At 42.1% G+C, this 18,856-nt stretch overlaps 1 protein-coding gene across 2 annotated transcripts in view; it reads left to right on the forward strand.

The window, feature by feature from the left end:
* Positions 1 to 560: 560 nt before the first annotated feature.
* The window catches only part of ASPM (assembly factor for spindle microtubules), a 67,246-nt gene continuing 48,950 nt past the window's right edge, over positions 561 to 18,856 (forward strand). For both annotated transcript variants that reach the window (XM_079940843.1, XM_079940844.1), the window contains exons 1-3: positions 561 to 1,006; positions 11,400 to 11,543; positions 11,698 to 13,192. In XM_079940843.1, coding sequence (XP_079796969.1) covers positions 722 to 1,006; positions 11,400 to 11,543; positions 11,698 to 13,192 — 1,924 coding nt within the window. In that variant the 5' untranslated portion in view covers positions 561 to 721. The remainder of the gene's footprint in view (positions 1,007 to 11,399; positions 11,544 to 11,697; positions 13,193 to 18,856) is intronic.

The raw sequence follows: 18,856 nt of genomic DNA on the forward strand, positions 1-18,856 counted from the left end.
GGGCAATGCCAGTCAAGACCATCACTTATGAATTTCTGGGAATCTCAGGTTTTGTTTGTTTACCTAGTTTTGCTCCCTGTATCACTGAGCCCCTGCTGGGGCCAGGCACTGACATCAGCACGTTCACACTAACTATACATTTAATTTTCCTCATTTTCTCCCATTTGGGCCCAGGAAGCCTCTGCGGGGAGCTCAGGGTTGTGACCCTGCGCGGGTATACTGGGGGAGGGAAATCACTGTCCCAGCAAGGCAATGACTGCTGCATTTACGGTGGAAGTGCTGTGACTCTCTTTCTTTCAAGCAGCCTGTTCACAAAACCGAAAGGCGAATTCCGAGTCTGAGCCCCGGGCCTCAGGGGCCACAGAGACCTCGAAGCCACTGTCGCCTCCGCGCGCAGAGCCAGGCGCTGCCGTCATCACGTTTAAATAAGGCGCCCTCTTCTCATTGGCCGGGACTGCTGCCCGATGATTGGCCCCGCGGGGAGGTGGGCGGGTCCGGGCTCCCCCATTGGTGGCGGCGGGAAGTTTAAACAGAGCAAAGAACCTGCGCTGTTTGCTCCTGTTTCCAGTTTGCGAGTCTGTGTGTCCGGCTTATTTACCAGGTCCCGGCGATCGCACGAGAAGGGGGGCGAATTCGCTCCAATTCCGCCAGCTTCCCGAGAGGCCACGGTGGGCGTTCCTGCACGGCGGCTCGGAGCAGCCCGTTCGGCCCAGAGGCCGCCATGGCGACCAGGCGTCGGGGGCGCGACCGCTGGGAACGGAGCCCCCCGGAACCGAGGCCGCGGGGCTCCCGGGCCGAGGAGGAGGCGGCCTCCCCGCCGGTCCTGTCCCTCAGCCACTTCTGCAGGTCGCCCTTCCTCTGCTTCGGCGACGTGCGCCTGGGAGCCTCGCGGACGCTGCCCCTGGCCCTGGACAACCCCAACGAGGAGGCGACCACCGTGAGGCTGTCCCGTGGCCCGGCCGCCGAGTGCGGCTTCACCGTCTGGCCGAGCGCCTTCGTGCTGCAGGTAGGAGGGGAGTGGGCCCTCCGCGGTCTCCCCGCCGCGCTCTGGGAGTGGCCTCGGAACGAGCAGCAGCGGACCTGAGGCCTGGAGATAAAGCCAGGTCCTTCCCTCTAACGCTGGGTGAGCCTTGGTCCCCGGGGCAGAGGAGCCTGGTCATCGGGGACTCGGGCGGTGACATCGCGTCCACGCGCCTGCGCGGAGCATCCTTAGAAGCCCTTTCCTAGTTTTCTGTTGCAGAGAAGCGTTTTTCACAGACTTCAGGCCTCGAGAAGACTTGCGGTTCTAGAGTAATGGATGGCACTTTTAAAATCAATATTCTTATCTTTCATCTGTCTCTCCATCCATCCATCCATCCATCTGTCTGTATTTAAAACTGCCAGGAGTACTTTGGTTAGAGCAGGGTTTTTTAATTGCTTTCCATCAGTCACCTTAAATATCCACTTCAGTTTCCATAGGGAAACTGATTCCACAGGGTCAGGGTAACTACTATTCCGGTGAGCTTTGTTTTGGCCAAACGTCTATAGCAACAAAACCAAAAACACTTTCTCAGTGTTGTTTTCAACCAATATGAACACCTTATTATTTTAATCTTATTTTTGTTTGTTTGCTGTAGTGTAGTTTTAACGGTGATTGAAATTTAATTTTATGTTGTTTCAAGAACTTCGTGGGTAGCTTTTCTTCATTGCATTGGCCAGAGTAATGCTCCCATTCCTGTCACCAAAATCTAGAGAATTTACTTTCTTATTTTGATTTCTGTGGTCTTTCCATTGATTAGAATCTCTGAAAGGGTGAAAAGAAAACAAAAATTAGCTGAGGGAGTCTCACTCCTTATGTAAATAACCGCTTCCTAAGGCAGTGAGAAGAGGCTTTAATCTGAGGTCTGTTGACTTGTGCTAAGCAGTGGTTCAGCTACACTTAAGAACCTGCCCCTTCTCTCTAGTTTATAAATGTTTGCTTTTCTTTTCGTGAAAAGATATATACATTTTTCTATCTACATAATGCTTCTACTTGTTCTTTTTTGTTTTGTGGAACTAAAGTTTTTGGGTTTTGTTTTTTTAGAATTATACTTTTTATACTGTAAAAGTTAACTGTTCTTATATTTTAAACCATCTGTTTTATGATGTGTTATGGTTTCTGCTTTAAAACAAAACTTGTCTTTTATTAGCTGTTGATTTCCCTCAGCTTCAGGTCTGAGTGTGCTGATTCCACTTAACCCACCAAGCCACTAAGATAATACATACAAACATAATGTTCACCGTTTACAAATTCTTTTAAACTCTGTTGCCTTATTTAATCCTTACATCAAACTCATGGAGTCCTTATCCACATTTGTAGATAAGGCAACACTGTCAAAGGGTTTGTGTCCAGTGGATCAGGGTAGGCAGCTCAGTTCACTCTTCTGAGTCTTCCGTGTCTATTTTCTCATCCATCGGTTGGAAGTAATGCCAGCTGCAGTTGTGCATGGTGCTCAAATGAGAGAAAGCTTCAAGCAAAAGTCTGGACTCTGTGTCCTGAATAAATGTTCTCTTCCTAATTTTTAATGAGGAAATATGCTCAGCGGGTGGAAATATTTATGCATGGTTTTATTCATAGCAATTGACAGAGCTGGGATTCCCATCCAGGTCTTATAATTTTAAATCCCATGCACTGTCCCTTATATTGATTTATAGACGTGAGACATGGTTCCTCCCTAAAGACATATGTTAGGAGTTTGAGGGAAAATTCTAAGAACAAGAAGAAGCTACATCAAACAGCTATCAAGGAGGTTGGGATGTTTTGAGGAGACCCGTGGTTCTCACATTTAAGAATGCATCAGAATCACCTGGAGGGCTGGTTAAAATACTTTTGGGTCCCCACCTTCAGAGTTTCTGATTCCATATGTGTAGAATAGGACTAGAACTTGCATTTCTAAGAAGTTCCCAGGTGATGCCTCTGCTACTGGTCCAGGGACCACATTTTAGAAAGCACTGTAGTAGAAAATAAATATTAGAACATCCCTTAACTACAACACACCTTCAGTGAATTAGCGTGTCACGGTATGACTAAGCAGCGTTTCTCTGAGATGCCTCAACCACGTGCGTCAGATTTGCCTGGATTGCTTGTTAAGTGAGGGAGATTTCTACTCACCACTCCACACTTACTAATGTGAATTTCTGGGGGTAAATACAGAAAACTCGATGTACGCAGATGGCATCTAACGAACCACTAGGTAAAGTGTTATACTTGCCAAATAGTGACAGAAATTCACAATTAGTATAAAAATAGGTCTACAGTACAATGTATCTAGGCCTAATAAGGAGTGAGGACCAGAAGACCGTCATTTGGGATATTTTTGTAGAGCAGATTTACTGGGGCCAATCCAAGGAACATTTTTAAATGTTATTTTCAGTTTCTTTTAATCTCCTAGTCATTCTTTTTAAAACTTCAATAATACTGGTGTGTTAGAATCTGCATAGGACTGCTCTAATGTAGGGAGTTTGTCATTTGGGTCTGAGTCTTCATAATGACATTCAGTTAAAATCACCAGCCATCCTACTGAATGGGATTAAGCTACGTGGTGTTTCCATCCTGACTGCACGTTACCTCAGTGGTGAGCTTTAAAAAAACCACCGGTACCAAGACCCCGCTACAGCATCACTCCTGGGGAGGACATAGAGGAGGGTCGGGGCATTTTTACTTTTTACAAACCCCTCAAATGATCTCTGTAACCAGGGTTATGAACAACTCAACTGGATGGTTTAACAGACTCATTGGTGCCAGTTCTGGAAATAGGAGCTTTTGCTCTGCAAACGAGTAGAGGCTAACATGAGGCAGCTCTTACTTCTTCAAGAAAATAAGCCACCCGTCTATTGTGCAATGAGTTTGATGCTAATTTGATGTGACTGGGAGACTTGGATGAACTGACTGGCAGGGCAGCCTCAAACCTGACTCTTCCCTCCTCCTTCACAGCCAGGCTTCTCAGACAGTTATGGTCATTGCACTTATGGCCACAAGGGGGCGGGCCAGATCCATTTAATAACAAGACAGCTTCAGTTGTCACTGGCTGCAGCTACCATTTTCTGATTTGTCACTAATAAAAAGTTTGTAAACAAAGACCACAGAATCTTAGGACCAGATGGAATTATGAGAGATCATCTTGTTTATTGATAACATTTTTTTAATCTTCTCCCAATGGAGGGAGATGCAGCCCACTTTTTTAATTGTAATTCTGACTTTCTGCTGTCTTTCAGAATCTAGATAAAATAGTAAGATTCTTATCTCAGCACATGACAATGCTTCTGTTCAAAAAATTAACAGTGATGCATATCCAAGAATGCCATTACCGAAGGTAATAGAGGCATATTTAAAAGAAAGTAGTATAACAGATCTGTTCCTTCATTTGTTTGAGTTACCGAAGAAATTTTTTTAAAGGGTGGAGTTGGGGGGCAGGGGAGACCAAATAAAGATTTACAAAAGGGAAAAAGTAAAATGATTTATGTTTTATTTCTGTTTTTACACCTCTGAGGGTATTTGTCTCCATAAAAGGTGAAGTTTTGTAGCTAGACTATCACTGCAGTCCAAAAAGCATGTATCAGTTATAAATCCCTTGACATATTTTTCAGAACTGAGTCGCTCTCACTGTCTCAGTCTATGGATTGTTACAGATTAACGAAGGGCTTCCTCATGGGAAGGTGGATGGAGAGGGGGCATGGAAAAGGAAAAGGGGATGAGCGCTCTGAGCATCTTCCCAATGTGCTCTCCTCCTGAGTTAGCTGATTAACCTTTCAGTTAAGGATAAAAAGACTAGCACTTCATTTTGGTATGCCTTAAAGAAAATAGGCAAACAAACAAAACAAAACAAAGCCTCTGCAGCCACAAAATGTACACCTAAGTAATGCTGTTTATAATGTTCAAATCTGTTAAAGAGATTACGTATATACCATAGTCCTCTGCTTCTCTCTCCAACCTCATGTATCGCAGGTCATTTGCCTTCCCGCTGACATGAAGCCACACTGGTCCTCTATTTGTTTCTAGGGATACACTAAGCAGTTTCTTGTTTCAGGGCTGTGTACATGCTGGCACGTTCTGCTGAATTGCTCCTCCCTTAGCTCTGTCTGTCCAGCTCATTCATATACTTTGTCTTAGCTTAAAAATTAGTAGTATACTCTCTGATCACCCAGTTAGAGATTATAGGTCCCTTCACTCTGGCTCTCTCAAACCTTTTTTTTGTTTTATTGATAACAGTATTGGGGACTTGTATTTTTGTATTTATCTTTTCACTTAGATTTTGTAATTTCTTTTATTGGGAAGAATATAGTGTCAATAAGGCCAGAGACCATGTCTACTTTTCATTCATTCAATAATTTTGTCAGTTAAATATTTAATGTATGCCTATCCTGTGTCAGGCACTATGTATGCCATTAGGCACTCAATAACTATTTGTTAAATAACAGTAACTTTTTAGAAGGGACACCCCCTTTTAAAATTTTCTATATATAAATTGAGAAGCAAGTAGTAAGAGTTCACACTCTTGAATTTATCCTAAACAGATAATTTCATTTGAATCTCAATAAGAACAAAATTTGATAGATATGCCCATTAAGTCAGTTGTACAGGCAGACCTTGGAGATATTGTGGGTTCAGTTTCAGACCACTGCAATAGAGTGAAAATCACAGTAAAGCGAGTCACAAGAATGTTTTGGTTTCCCAGTGCATATAAAAGTTATGTTTACACTATACTGTAATTATTAAGTGTACAATAGCATCATGTCTAAAAAGACAATATACATATCTTAAGTTAAAAAGACTACTACTAAAAGATGCGAACGATCTGAGCCTTCAGTAAACTGTAATCTTTTTGCTCATTGGAGGGTTTGCCTCGATGTTGATGCTGCTGACTGATCAGGGTGGTGGCTGCTGAAGGGTGGGGTTGCCGTGGCAATTTCTTCAAACCAGACAACAGTGAAGTTTGCTGCATTGATTGACTCTTCCTTTCATGAACAATTTCTCTGTAGCCTGCGGTGCTGTTTGATAGCATTTTAACCACAGTAGAACGTCTTTCAAAATTAAAGTCAATCCTCTCAAACCCTGCCTTTTTTTATCAACTAAGTTTATGTAATATTCTAAATCCTTTGTTGTCATTTCAGTAATCTTCACAGCATCTTCACCAGGAGTAGATTCCATCTCAAGAAACCATTCTCTTTGTTCATCCATAAGAAGCAACTTCTCATCCATTCAATTTTATCATGAAATTGCAGCAATTCAGTCACATCTGCAAGCAACACTTTTAAATCTGTTGTCCGAGTCCAAGCTCGTACTACTCACCACACAACGGGACAATAAATCTAGAGACAAGTCGTTAGGGCAAGGAATAGTGACTTTATTTGGAAAGCCAGCTGACCAAGAAGATGGCAGACTAGTATTCCAAAGAACCATCTTACCTGAGTTAGAATTCAGGCTTCCTTTATATTAAAAGGGGAGGGTCTCTTGTTAGTTGTTGCAAACTTCTTGGTGTCAGAATCCTTTGCTCTCGCAGCTGTCCCTGTAGGTCAGGTCATGATGTTCCTATAAACCTCCAACAAGACAAATGTTATTCTCTGTTCTGCAGCTTTTGAATCTCTATATGAATGGAAAAGTGTTATGCCTTTAAAGGTCAGAGCCTTGAGAATGGGCTATCCTGTATATTTCAGGCTATAGGCAACATTCTTAACTTGTAGCAAAAGCAATAGAGTACAAAGTTTAAAGTAAAAGAAACAGATCTAATATGGAGTCAGATTTGTTCTTCCCTATTACAATTCTAGTTCTCTTGCTATTTCTACCATATCTTCAGTTACTTCCAGGAAGTAACTGAAACCCTCAAAGTCATTCATGAGGACTAGAATCAACTTCTTCCAGACTCCTGTTAATGTTGATATTTTGACCTCTTCCCATGAATCATGAATGTTCTTAATGGCATCCAGAATGCTGAATCCCTTTCAGAAGGTTTTCAATTTACTTTTCCCAGATCCATCCGAGGAATCACTATCTATGGCAACTATAGCCTTATGAAATGTATTTCTTAATAAGATTTGAAAGTCGAAATTACTCCTTGATCTATGGGCTGCAGAATAGATGTTGTTCTAGCAGGCATGAAAATAACATTAATCTCACTGCTACATCAGAGCTCTTGGATGACCAGGTGCATTGTCAGTGAGCAATAATATTTTGAAAGGAATTTAGTCTTTTTTTCTGAGCAGTATGTCTCAACAGTGGGCTTGAAATATTGGTAAACCATGTTGTAAAGACATGTGCCATCATCCAGATTTAGTTGTTCCATTTACAGAACACAGGCAGAGTAGATTCAGCATAATTCTTAAGGGCCATAGGACTTTCAGAATAGTAAGCGAGCATTAACTTCAACTTGAAGTCACCAGTTGCATTAGTCCCTAAGGAGAGAGTCAGCCTGTCATTTGAAGCTTTGAAGCCAGGCATTGACTTTTCCTCTCCAGCTATGAAAGTCCTAGATTGCATCTTCATCCTGTAGAAGGCTGTTTCCTCTACACTGAAAACCTCTTGTTTAGTGCAATCACCTTCATTAATTATCTTAGGAGAGCTCCTGGATAACTTGCTGCAGCTTCTACATCAGCACTTAGTGCTTCACCTTGCACTTTTAATGTTGTGAAGATGACTTCTTTCCTTAAACCTCATGAACCAAGCTCTGCCAGCTTCAAACTCTTCTACAGTTTCTTTAATTCTCTCAGCCTTCATAGAATTGCAGAGAGTTAGGATCTTAACTCTGGATGAGGCTTTGGCTTAAGCGAATGTTGTGGCTGGTTTGATCTTCTATCCCGACCGTTAATACTTTCTCCATGTCAGCAATAAGGCTGTTTTGCTTTCTTATCATTCTTGTGTTCACTGGAGTAGCACTTTTAATTTCCTTTGTTAACCAAGAATTCCAAGAACTGATTGAAATAAAGAGGTGTTTATTTGGGTTTGTTAGGACTCCAGCCCAGGAGACACAGATCCAAAAAGTACTTGAATTGTGTTCCATCAGACTACAAAATGAGGAAAGCTTATTAAGGCAAAAAACAGGAAGGTGACATAAGTTGTTCATCAAGGATTAGGATTGGAGCTGGCAAGAAGTAAGGGTGCTTGTTAAGCCAGGATTTGTTGGGGTCCAAAAGGGTTGCAGAGTTACAAGGGGAGGCCTTGAGACCATAATGTTGCAGCTGGCAGTTCTAGCAGATACTGTTTTGAGAACGGCTGGTAGTAGTGATTTCAGAGAGACAGAAGTGAGCCGTGGCTTGAAGCGAGATCTTAGTTCCCTGCCCAGGAATTGAACCTGGGTCACCTGGATGAAAACCAGGAATCCTAGCTGCCAGACCACCAGGGGCCAGAGACTAGAAGCAGAGTGGCCCTGGCTCTTACCCCCGTTTGAAAGCGAGAATGTTTCAAGGAGGCAAAAACTGTAAAAACGGTACAAAGTTTATTATTAGAGACACAGCACAACAAGTGGGAGAGCACACAGAGAAGCAGTTTGTTTATTTAAGACTGAAGCAATACACACCTGGGGAGAAAGGGTGTGGGTGTCCTTCCTAACGAAGAGGAGTGCAGTGAAGAGGCGATTTAAACCCTTTATACAGGACAGTCCTTCTGGGTCTTTGTTCACCTTTGGCCAATTATCTCACTTCTTTTCCCACAAATGACCTGTTCTAGGACCCTCCCCAACATGTGTGTGCATCTTTTTTCCAAGATGGGTTCCATCACAGGGGCTGTGAGAGGCTTGGCATCACCTATTATGGGGTGGTGCCCCCTCCTTTTTGACCCCCAAGGAGTCAGGAGTGGTCATCTTATCTTGTTACTCCAGCAGAGCTCAGCTCCTGCCATTAACTTTGTCCTTGGAGTGTCCAGGGAGAACAGATTTTCCTCCGCTTGACAAACACCAGCTGTCCAGCCCAAGGGCCCGTCTATCTCCTACCACAGTATCCTTGAGTCTGATACCGTTCAGAAAATTCAGGTTCTTACTGATGCAGGAATTTGTCTAAAACCACATCCACGATGGCCACCAGGTTCCATTTTGGATGCCTGAACAACAGTTGCTCCATTTTGAGTTTTAAATGATCTTAAATAGGTCATCACGTTTAAGAACGTTTCCTTTTCCTTCACAGCTGGACGCAGGAGGCCCACCTTTCCTCCTGTCAACGCTTCCGACGTGCCTTCCTCACTCAGCTTAATCATTTCTAGCTTTTGATTCAAAGTGAGAAACATGCGACTCTTTCTTTCACTTGAACACTTAGAGACCGTCGAAGGGTTGTTCATTGGCCTAATTTCAATGTTGTTGTGTCTCAGGGAACCAGGGAACAGGGAGGCCGAGGAAGAGGGAGAGACGCGGGGGAACAGCTGGTCAGTGGAGCAGTCAGAACACACACAGCATTTCTCAGTGAAGGCTGCTGTCTTCTATGGGCTCAGTTCCTGGACCCCAAACGATTACAATACTAACATCAAAGATCACAGAGCACCAGAACAAATATTATAATGAAAAAGTTTGAAATATTGCAAGAATTACCAAAATGTGACACAGAGATACAAAGTGAGCAAATGCTGTGGGAAAAATGGCACCAGTAGACTTGCTCAATGAAGGGTTGCCACAAACCTTCAATTTGTTAAAAAAAAAAAAAATTCAGTATCTATGAAGCGAAATAAAGAAAAATAAAACAAGGTATGTGTGTATATGACAAAAAAAGAAAGAACATTCACTGACCTAATGATTTCTATATGGGGAGCACACATCACAGAACCAGAAACATCCTAGCCTGGAACCAAAATAATCTAGCCTACCACAGATGTGCTGTTAAACATTAATTTAACAAAGTGATGAGTTGAAATTTAGTGAAATGAGACAAAGCCCATTTAAGCTCTAAATTCGGGGGATCTTCCAACCCTAACCTTTGCTTATAATCCCCCTTCCTTTTATTAGAGTTGTGTGAGTCTGATCTGACCTAGGATAACAACAGGTGGGTTGAAGATGGTGTGTGTGGTCTCTGGGACTGAGATTTTTCCAGTTTATCCATCTACTGAGGCCTTCAGAGCTCTGAAAGTGAGTCTCGAACACTCACCTAATTATGGATACTAAGTTGTTGAGAAGCTCAGGAATTCTGCAAGGCCAGACGAGGGGGAGGCTAGCCTTCACCAGAGTTTTTCTTATGATTTTATTCTTGTTGTTTTTGCTGTAGCTGGTCACTTAACTGAGTTAGCATAATTCAACAAGAAAGATCCAAAGATATTCATTCAGTATCATGAAACTGGAGTATGCTTCTATTGGGCCCATGGCCAAGCATAGGGAAGGGAATAAAAGACAGATATCAAAGTAAGGACTTTTATTATATGGCAGGCAAGCTTGGTACTAAAAACAGGCACCTGTATAACTAAACTCTAGGAGTATGAGTTCTGAGAAGCCCAGGTACTGTGAAGAGGACAGGAGAATTGCTTTTTCTGTCCAGGGGAAAAGCTGTAAAGGTCTGACCTCCTCTGTGAGGCTGATACCAGTTCAGCTCTACCATTTCTTGTCTTTCGGGTTGTGTGATCGTGGGTCCTAATGTTGGTAGTTGGTCTACCATCTCTCCTCCCTTCCGGCATTACCGTAATACAACTTCTGCAGTAAAACTTCTATTTTAATTTGTCTAAATACATGCATACATACATACAAACAAACAAAACTTGTCTTTTTTTTCCCCTGAAAAACAACAAAGACAGAGTTTGTTTTGTCATGTGAGAGTTTTGCATTTTGCAAATTCCTGCCAGGCTGTAGGGTGTAGCGGTTAAGGTTTAAACTCTGGACTCAGACTGCCTGGGTTCTAATTACTAGCGGTATGACTTTGGCAAAATACTTAAAGCATTCTGGACCTTGATTACTTCATCTGTAAAACGTGCATCATCACAGTATCTGCTTCCTAGGGATGTGAGGATTTGACTAGTTATATTAGATACCTGAAACTATGCCTGGAACAAAGTAAGTATTTAACAAATATCAATAATGATAATATGGACTTTAGAGAAGTGGAGAGCAAGGAATTTAGCTGATCATCTTTACATTGCTTTTTGAAAAATTCTTTATAATGTAAGGTCATTATATTTGAAATAGAGGTTCTGTACATATTCTAAAGAAGTGGAAATATGTGATTAAATTTTTAAAAACCACTGAGTGATTATTATAATTTTATTTTGTTGTTACGCTTGTTATTGCTAGTAACTTTTTTCCTTATAATGAAATGAGATAGGGTAGGAAAATATATTTGATTTCTAAATGTTGTTAGGGTATAGAGTATTAGTGAGTAACAATTATTAATCATCTACTGTATTCTAAGTTGCATATAATATATTTTGGTTATTATACATCACTACTGTTATAGTCATTTAAAATGTATTCTTTTAATTATAGCCTAAAGAAAAAATTGTTATTTCTATTACCTGGACACCGTTAAAAGGAGGCCGAGTAAGAGAGATCGTGACATTTCTTGTAAATGATGTTCTGAAACACCAAGCTATATTACTAGGAAATGCAGAAGAGCCGAAAAAGAAAAAGGTACTAAGTTTTCATCATTCTGTAATTTACTCTAGGAAAATAATAATATGTAAAAATTATTTTGTTAACAGTCTTGAGGTAGCATACATAATTTTGCTTAAAGGTACTATTCAATAGTTATCAACTTAATCTGTATGTTTTCTTATTTTTGCAGAGGAGTCTTTGGGATACCATTAATAAAAAGAAAGTATCAGCCTCTTCAGGTCATAACCAGAATATTTCAAATATTCAAAATGTAAATAAAACATTTAATGTTTCCTCAAAATTTGACAGAGTTAGAAGCCCACTACAAGCATGTGAGAATCTGGCTACGAACGAAAGCTGTTCCCCAACAGAAAACAATTCTTTAATCCTTGAAGAAAATAAAATACCCATATCACCTATCAGTCCCACTTTCCAAGAGTGCCATGGGGAGACCTGCTTGCCAGTTTCTGTCCATCAGTTTACTACCTACACATCCCTTCCTGCATCTGAAAATGGGGAAGTATTAAAAGTAGAAGGTGCCAACATTGTAAACGATTTTCATTTTAATGAGACAGTCATAACTGAAACTTCCTTTGACTCCATAAATAATCTTAGTGGCCAAATTGAAGAGAACAGTAAACTTACTCTTACCCCAAACTATTCTTCAACGTTGAACATCACACAAAGCCAAGGAAATTTTCTAAGTCCGGAGTCCTTTGTGAATAACAGCCGTGCAGCTAATAATGAACGAGAATTAGTGATGTGTCTTTCACCAGGCATGTGTGTGAAAAGTAATTCAAGGCCTGTGATTTTGGAGTCAAAAAGTGTATGTGAAATTTATCGGACAATTTTAAGTCCAGATTCTTTCATAAATGATAATTATGGACTAAATCAGGATCTAGAATCAGAGTCAATTAATCCAATTCTATCCCCAAATCAATTTTTAAAAGATAATATGGCATACATATGTGTATCTCAGCAAACATGTAAATTGTCACCATTATCAAATGTAAATTCTCAGGCCTCACAACCTTCTCAGGATGAGAGAAAAAATGAAGTTTTACCTTGTATTCCTGAATGTCAGGGTTCAAAATCTCCAAAAGCTACTTTTGAAGAATCCAAAGCTTTAGAAATGAAGTCAAATTGTTATACTTTTAAGAAACGGAACCAGCCTAAATTTTCTGCAGTTCAGGATATTTCTAGTCACAGCCACGATAAACCTCTTAAGAGACGCCCAATACTTTCTGCCACTGTTACTAAAAGAAAGCCCACCTGTGCCAGAGAAAACCAAACGGAGGCTGATAAACCGAAGGCAAAAAGATGTCTCAGTATTGTAGTGGGTGAGTGTGAAAAAGAAACAGATGATCACAAAGAGAAAGGTGATTTTCATTCTTTTCTTCCAGCTAGAGATTTAATACTGAGTAGACCTAAGAGTTGTAAAAATGTGATAACTCCTCCCTCAAAGGTAGCTTTAGTTGCTCGTAAAAGAAAGAGTGAGGGAAACACAGAAGATGCAAATTTGAAGGTTACAGTTACAGAATACACAGAAGTACAAGAAATCAAAAGGATCCATTATTCTCCTGTGGAGTCCAAAACATCAACTGTTAAAAACACAAAGAAAGTGATAACCTCCACCTCGAAACGTATTAGCAACAGAGAGAAATTAAAGCTGAAGAAGAAAACTGGTGAGTCTTGTTAATAAAATCTTTAATGAAAGTATAGCTATGCAGGGCATATTTTCTGTTTCTTTTGGTTTAGTAAATTACTATCGATAAGCTTGAATTTACTTGTACTTTTCATTTAGCAATTTGCTTAGTGGAAGATGGAGCAAACGTAGCGCAGGGCTGAATTCTGCAGTCACTGTGATCTCGTTCTTTTTTAAACTTTTAACGTTTTGTTCATCGTGATTTTTCTGCATTAACTTTGATTTTTAAAAAATTTTGCATTAAAATACTTGATGAGTGAGTTTTTTGGCCCCCGCCTCTAGTGTTGTACTTTACGTGCCTCACCTTAGTCCAGGCCCTGATGGGAGGACCCAGTGAATGCCTGGCCCCATCACACCACCTGGGGGGATGCAGAGGAGGCCTTTACACTCCCCGTGCTCCGGGGACATCATTCTGCTCAGCCTTCACTTGGCCGTTATTTAGGAATGAAGACAGGGCACCTGAGCTCCTCATTCCTTTGGGGAAAACTTCACCATTCCTTCCCTAGCGCTCACAGCCGTACTACCGCTGTCTGCCTTGAAAACTGTTAGGGCCAATCCCATCATGACCTTTTAACCCCAGTTCCCTCAGACGCCAATCAAGGTCCCCACAGGAAAACAAACCACACAGGTTATTTAACAGGTAATTTTAAAAGAGTTCTAGGACTCCTAGGAAATATCCCCCTCTGTATTTTATCTCATTTTTCTTTGCACACCGCCTAACTGGGACCATCTTCCACTCCTTCTCCGCAGCTCTTTACAGGGTCTGTGCCCTGTGGACTCACTGCCCTTCCTTAGCACCTGTCTTCTGGATACTCCCTCCTGTTCCCACGCTGAGCCTGGCCCTCCCCCGAGAACACTACCCTCATGCAACCCTCTCCAGCACTGGCTGTCTTCTCTCCCGCTCCTCTGGCCTTGAGTATCTCGGCGGGACAATGGACCGCCCGCCGTCTCATATCTGCTTCCAGACTATTGCTTCTCCTTTCTTCCTTAAAAACAAACGAAAAGAAAGCAAACTGCAACAAACAGCTTGAAGTTCGTTTTTCATACTATCCCACCCAGAGTTCTCCTTGTTACAGTGAGAGATAACTCGAGATTTTTACATTTGGCTCACGAGAGCTTCTCCAAAACTACTACTTTACGATGATTCTTTATGATCTCAAGATTCTTGTAGGAGAGCCTTCCAATATCCTGGCGTGTTAGCTCCAGCGTACTTAGGCCACACTGTCCTAAAGACGTCTCCCTCGCTATGATCTCAGCATTTTCTCTAGAACCCAACTAATCCAGCCCCATTTCCCCAGCCGTCACCTCATTATATCCTCACTTTCTTACTTATTCAGCTTGGATTCCACAGTTCCTCATAATCCCTTTGTTCACCTCTCTTATGTTCATTGTGCTTGTCCGGCAAATTCCAATCCCAGCCCAAGTCTGCCTGCTCTGTGCCTGGACCTTGCTGGTTGGCCTTCAAATTCCTGACCACTAACCGTAGCTCCTCTTGGCTCTATCCTCCTGGCTTATTGACTTTATCACTTTGCTGCAGCCTATCTCATCCCTCCCTTCTTCTCAAGCACCCCCTCCCTCCGCTCAGGGTGGATAACAGCAGTGAACATTTACTGACTGCGTTCTCTGCGGCCCCGGTTGTAAGTGCTTTGCTATTTCCTCCTCTCATACCTACCTGCAGCAATCATACCGAGTAGATGTTGTCATGAATACATGTTGAAGATGAGGGAATGTACGCATCCAGACGCTGAGTAATTTGCCTAAGGTCACGGGTGGTAAGTGGTTGGGCTGGGGTACCACCTGGTCAGGAGGGCTCCGGAGCTGGCGCTCTGCTCCTTCCCCAACCTGCTTCCTGCCTCACTGAGGGAAACTTCCGTAGCATCCACCACCCCGCTGTGTTTTCATGCACGGCTCCCTTCCCTCCTATTACAGCCTGAAAGGTCTGCACGCCCAGTGAGGCCGGGCTCTACCGGCACCAAAAGCCCGACGCCCTCTACACGGACGTTGCTTTAGCAGCTGCCTTCTCTCTCCCACATCTCCAGTGTTTTACTCCCTACTGGGTCATTTCTGATTGACACACAGATGTGCCGTTCTTACCTCCAGCTCCTAAAGAAACAAAGACTTTTTGCTGATACCACTTACCCGTTCAGGCCCTGCTCCTTTCTTCTGATTTCTTTTAAGCAAAACTCTTTGAAAGAACCTAGGTATCCACTTTGTGATAGTTCACTGAGTTCTGTATACTTTTCCGGGTAAACATCGTGCTTGAATTAAAAGGTGCTTTCTAGTGTAAAAAAAAATCACTTTGAAGGTTGCTTATGTTAGCTGTTTCCAATTCCTCACCTATTGGCTGAAACCGCTTCAACCAGATTTTGACGACTCTACTAAAACTTTTCCTGTCAAGGTCATGAACACATCCACACTTTGAGTCCAGTGGTTATTTCTCAGTCTTCATCTTGAACTCTTAGGCAGACTGATGCTTTGAATCTCCTTCTTCTCGAAATGCTTTATCCTGCCAGCCGCACTTCCTCCTGGTTCTTTTCCCGCGGCACTGGCCGCTTCTCAGGTTTCTCTTTGGAGCACTGTGTCTCTCCAGCCTCCCAACCTTGGAGTACATGAAGACTTAGTCACTGAACCTTGTTTATACTTTCACTCATTCCCTTAACGCTCTCAGGCCATCTCACAGCTTTCAATACTATCTGTACATGGAGGCCTCACAATTTTATATCTTTGGGATGGACCGCTAATCTGTAGACTCATTTATCCAACATCTAATATTTCTACTTGACTGCCAAGTGAGCATCTTTAATTTGTCCAAAACCAGCCCTTTGCTATCCCCACTCCCGTGACACGTGTACCTGGTGTATCACTCCCGACACAGCACTTCTGTTATGACCTCCTCTCATTTCAGGCCCCAAAGCTTGGGATTGTCCCTAAGTGTGTTTCTCTCCTACCCTTTCTCTATAAATGCACACGGTCTGCCTGATTCCAAATTCAGTCCATTGACAAATCCTATCTTCTGTTCCTTCCAAGTATCAATACATTCAGGATTGGATCACTTCTCACCATTTCTGATGGCACCATCTGAGCCTGTCTGTGACTCTGCAAGCCCCCTAACAGATCTTGCTTTCACCCTTGCCTTCTCTGGAGTCTATTTTCCACGTAGCAACCAGGGCCATACTTTTCAAATATTTGTTAAGTGGATGCTAACATTGTCCGTTACTATGCCCCTGATGACCTTTCGTCTCACTGGAAACCAAGTTCTTACAATGATGATGCACAAGGCCCTGTAAGGTCTGTGTTGCCCCAATCTCCTCCCAACCTCCGTCGTTCCTCTCTGTCCTTCTTGCTTCTGTCACCCTGGCTTCCTTGTTATCCTTGACCCTTCAACATTCTCTTCCCTCAGGGTATTTGCTGTTAATTGTCCCCTCTGTATAGAATGACTTCCTTCTCTAAGTCCCTTATATCAGCCTCAAAAGGGCCAGTAACTTGCCCAAGGTCACAAAATCTCCTAAAACAGAGCCACGGTTTAAACACAGGTCTCCCTGTCTGCAACGTGCATGTTCTACCACATCTTTCTATCCTACTGTGATTTGAGAAAGAGAGAGAGCGGGTAGACATGAGGTTTTTATTTTGGGCACTGACCAAGGATGACAGTTTTGGAGATCCACCAACTTCAAACTTGTGATGTGCCAGTTAGCTCGAGGCACTTGGTGTCCAGGACGTGGCTTTACCTGCTTCCTTCCTCAGAACCTTCAGCGGCCCTCTGCTGTCACCAGATGATTTCCAAGCTCCTTATTCTGTCATTTAAGATTCTCTTCATGTGACCTCCCCTTATCCAGCCTGCTGTCTTATTATTCAACAACATTCTCGCCATGCTACTCTTGCCATTCCGTCCAGGTATCCTCTTTTGTTGTTGTTCTTAACATCTCTCAGCATACATAATTATAATAAAAAATTGTTTCTTATTATGTGGGAGCTTTTCAGATTTGCTCTCATGACAACTTTCAAATACACAGCGCAGTCTTATCCAGCCGCCCCACTGGACATCACACCCCCAGGACTTACTTTATAACTGGAAGTTTGTAACTTTTGACCCCCCTCACCTATTTCACCACCACCCCCAGCCCCATCTCTGGCAACCACCAATCTGTTCTCTGTATCTATTTGTTTTTTTTTTTAAACAAGTTTATTTTCTTTTTTTTAAATTTTATTTATTTTTGGCTGTGTTGGGTCTTCGTTTCTGTGCGAGGGCTTTCTCTAGTTGCGGTGAGCGGGGGCCACTCTTCATCGCCGTGCACGGGCCTCTCATTGTTGCGGCCTCTCTTGTTGCGGAGCACAGGCTCCAGACACGCAGGCTCAGTAGTGTGGCTCACGGGCCTAGTTGCTCCGCGGCATGTGGGACCTTCCCAGACCAGGGCTCGAACCCGTGTCCCCTGCATTGGCAGGCAGATTCTCAACCACTGCGCCACCAGGGAAGCCCTGTGAGTTTGTTTTTGTGTTTCCATCAGATGCCACATGTAAGTGAGATCATATGGTATTTGTCTTTCTCTGACTTATTTCAGTCAGCATAATGCCCTCAGGATCCATCCATGTTGTTGAAAATGGCAAGATTTCTTTCTTTCTTATGGCTAATTAATATTTCATGGCATATGTATACAACATCAATGACCACTTAGGTTGTTTTCACCTTGGCTGTTGTAAATGATGCTGCTGTGAACATGTATCTTTCCAAGGTAGTGTTTTCATTTCTTCAGAAAGTACCCAGGAGTGGAAGTACTGGATCATTTGGTAGTTCTGTTTTAAATTTTTTGATAAATCTCCATAATGTTTTCCATAGTGGCTGCACCAACAAGGGTTCCCTTTTCTCCACACCCTTCCAGACTTGTTATTTGTTGTCTTTTTAATAACAGCCGTCTGACAGGTGTGAGGTGATTTGCTCAATGTGCTTTTGATTTGCCTTTCCCTGATGGTTAGTGATGTAAGCATGGTTTCATGTATCTGTTAGCCATCTGTATGTTTTCTTTGGAAAAATGTCTATTCAGCTCTTCTGTCCATTTTTTAATTAGATGGTTTGCTTTTTGCTATTGAATTGTATGGGTTCTTTATATAGTTTGGATATTAACCCCTTATCAGATATATGATTTACAAATATTTTCTCCCATTCAGTAGGCTGCCATTTCATTTGGTTGGTGATGTCCTTTGCTGTGCAGAAGCTTTTTATTTTGATGTAGTCCCACTTGTTTATTTTTACTGTTGTTGCCTTTTCTTTGGGTGTGGGATCAAAAAAATCATTGCCAAGACTGATGTCAAGGATCTTACCCCCTATGTTTTCTTCTAAGAGTTTTATGGCTTCACGTCTTGCATTTAAGTCTTTAATCCATTTTGAGTTATTTTTTGTATGTATGGTATAAGATAGTGGTCTAGTTTCATATTTTTGCATGTGGCTGTTCAATTTTCCCAACACCATTTATTGAAGAGTCTCTTCTTTCCCCATTGTATATTCTTGGCTCCTTTGTCATTAATTAATTCGCTATATGTGCATGGGTTTTTTTCTGGGCTCTATGCTGTTCCACTGATCTGTGTGTCTGTTTTTATGCCAATATCATACTGTTTTGATTACTGTAGCTTTTGAGTCTAGTTTGAAATC

The sequence above is a fragment of the Stenella coeruleoalba genome (genome assembly GCF_951394435.1).
Source record: "Stenella coeruleoalba genome assembly, chromosome: 1".
NCBI lineage: Eukaryota > Metazoa > Chordata > Mammalia > Artiodactyla > Delphinidae > Stenella > Stenella coeruleoalba.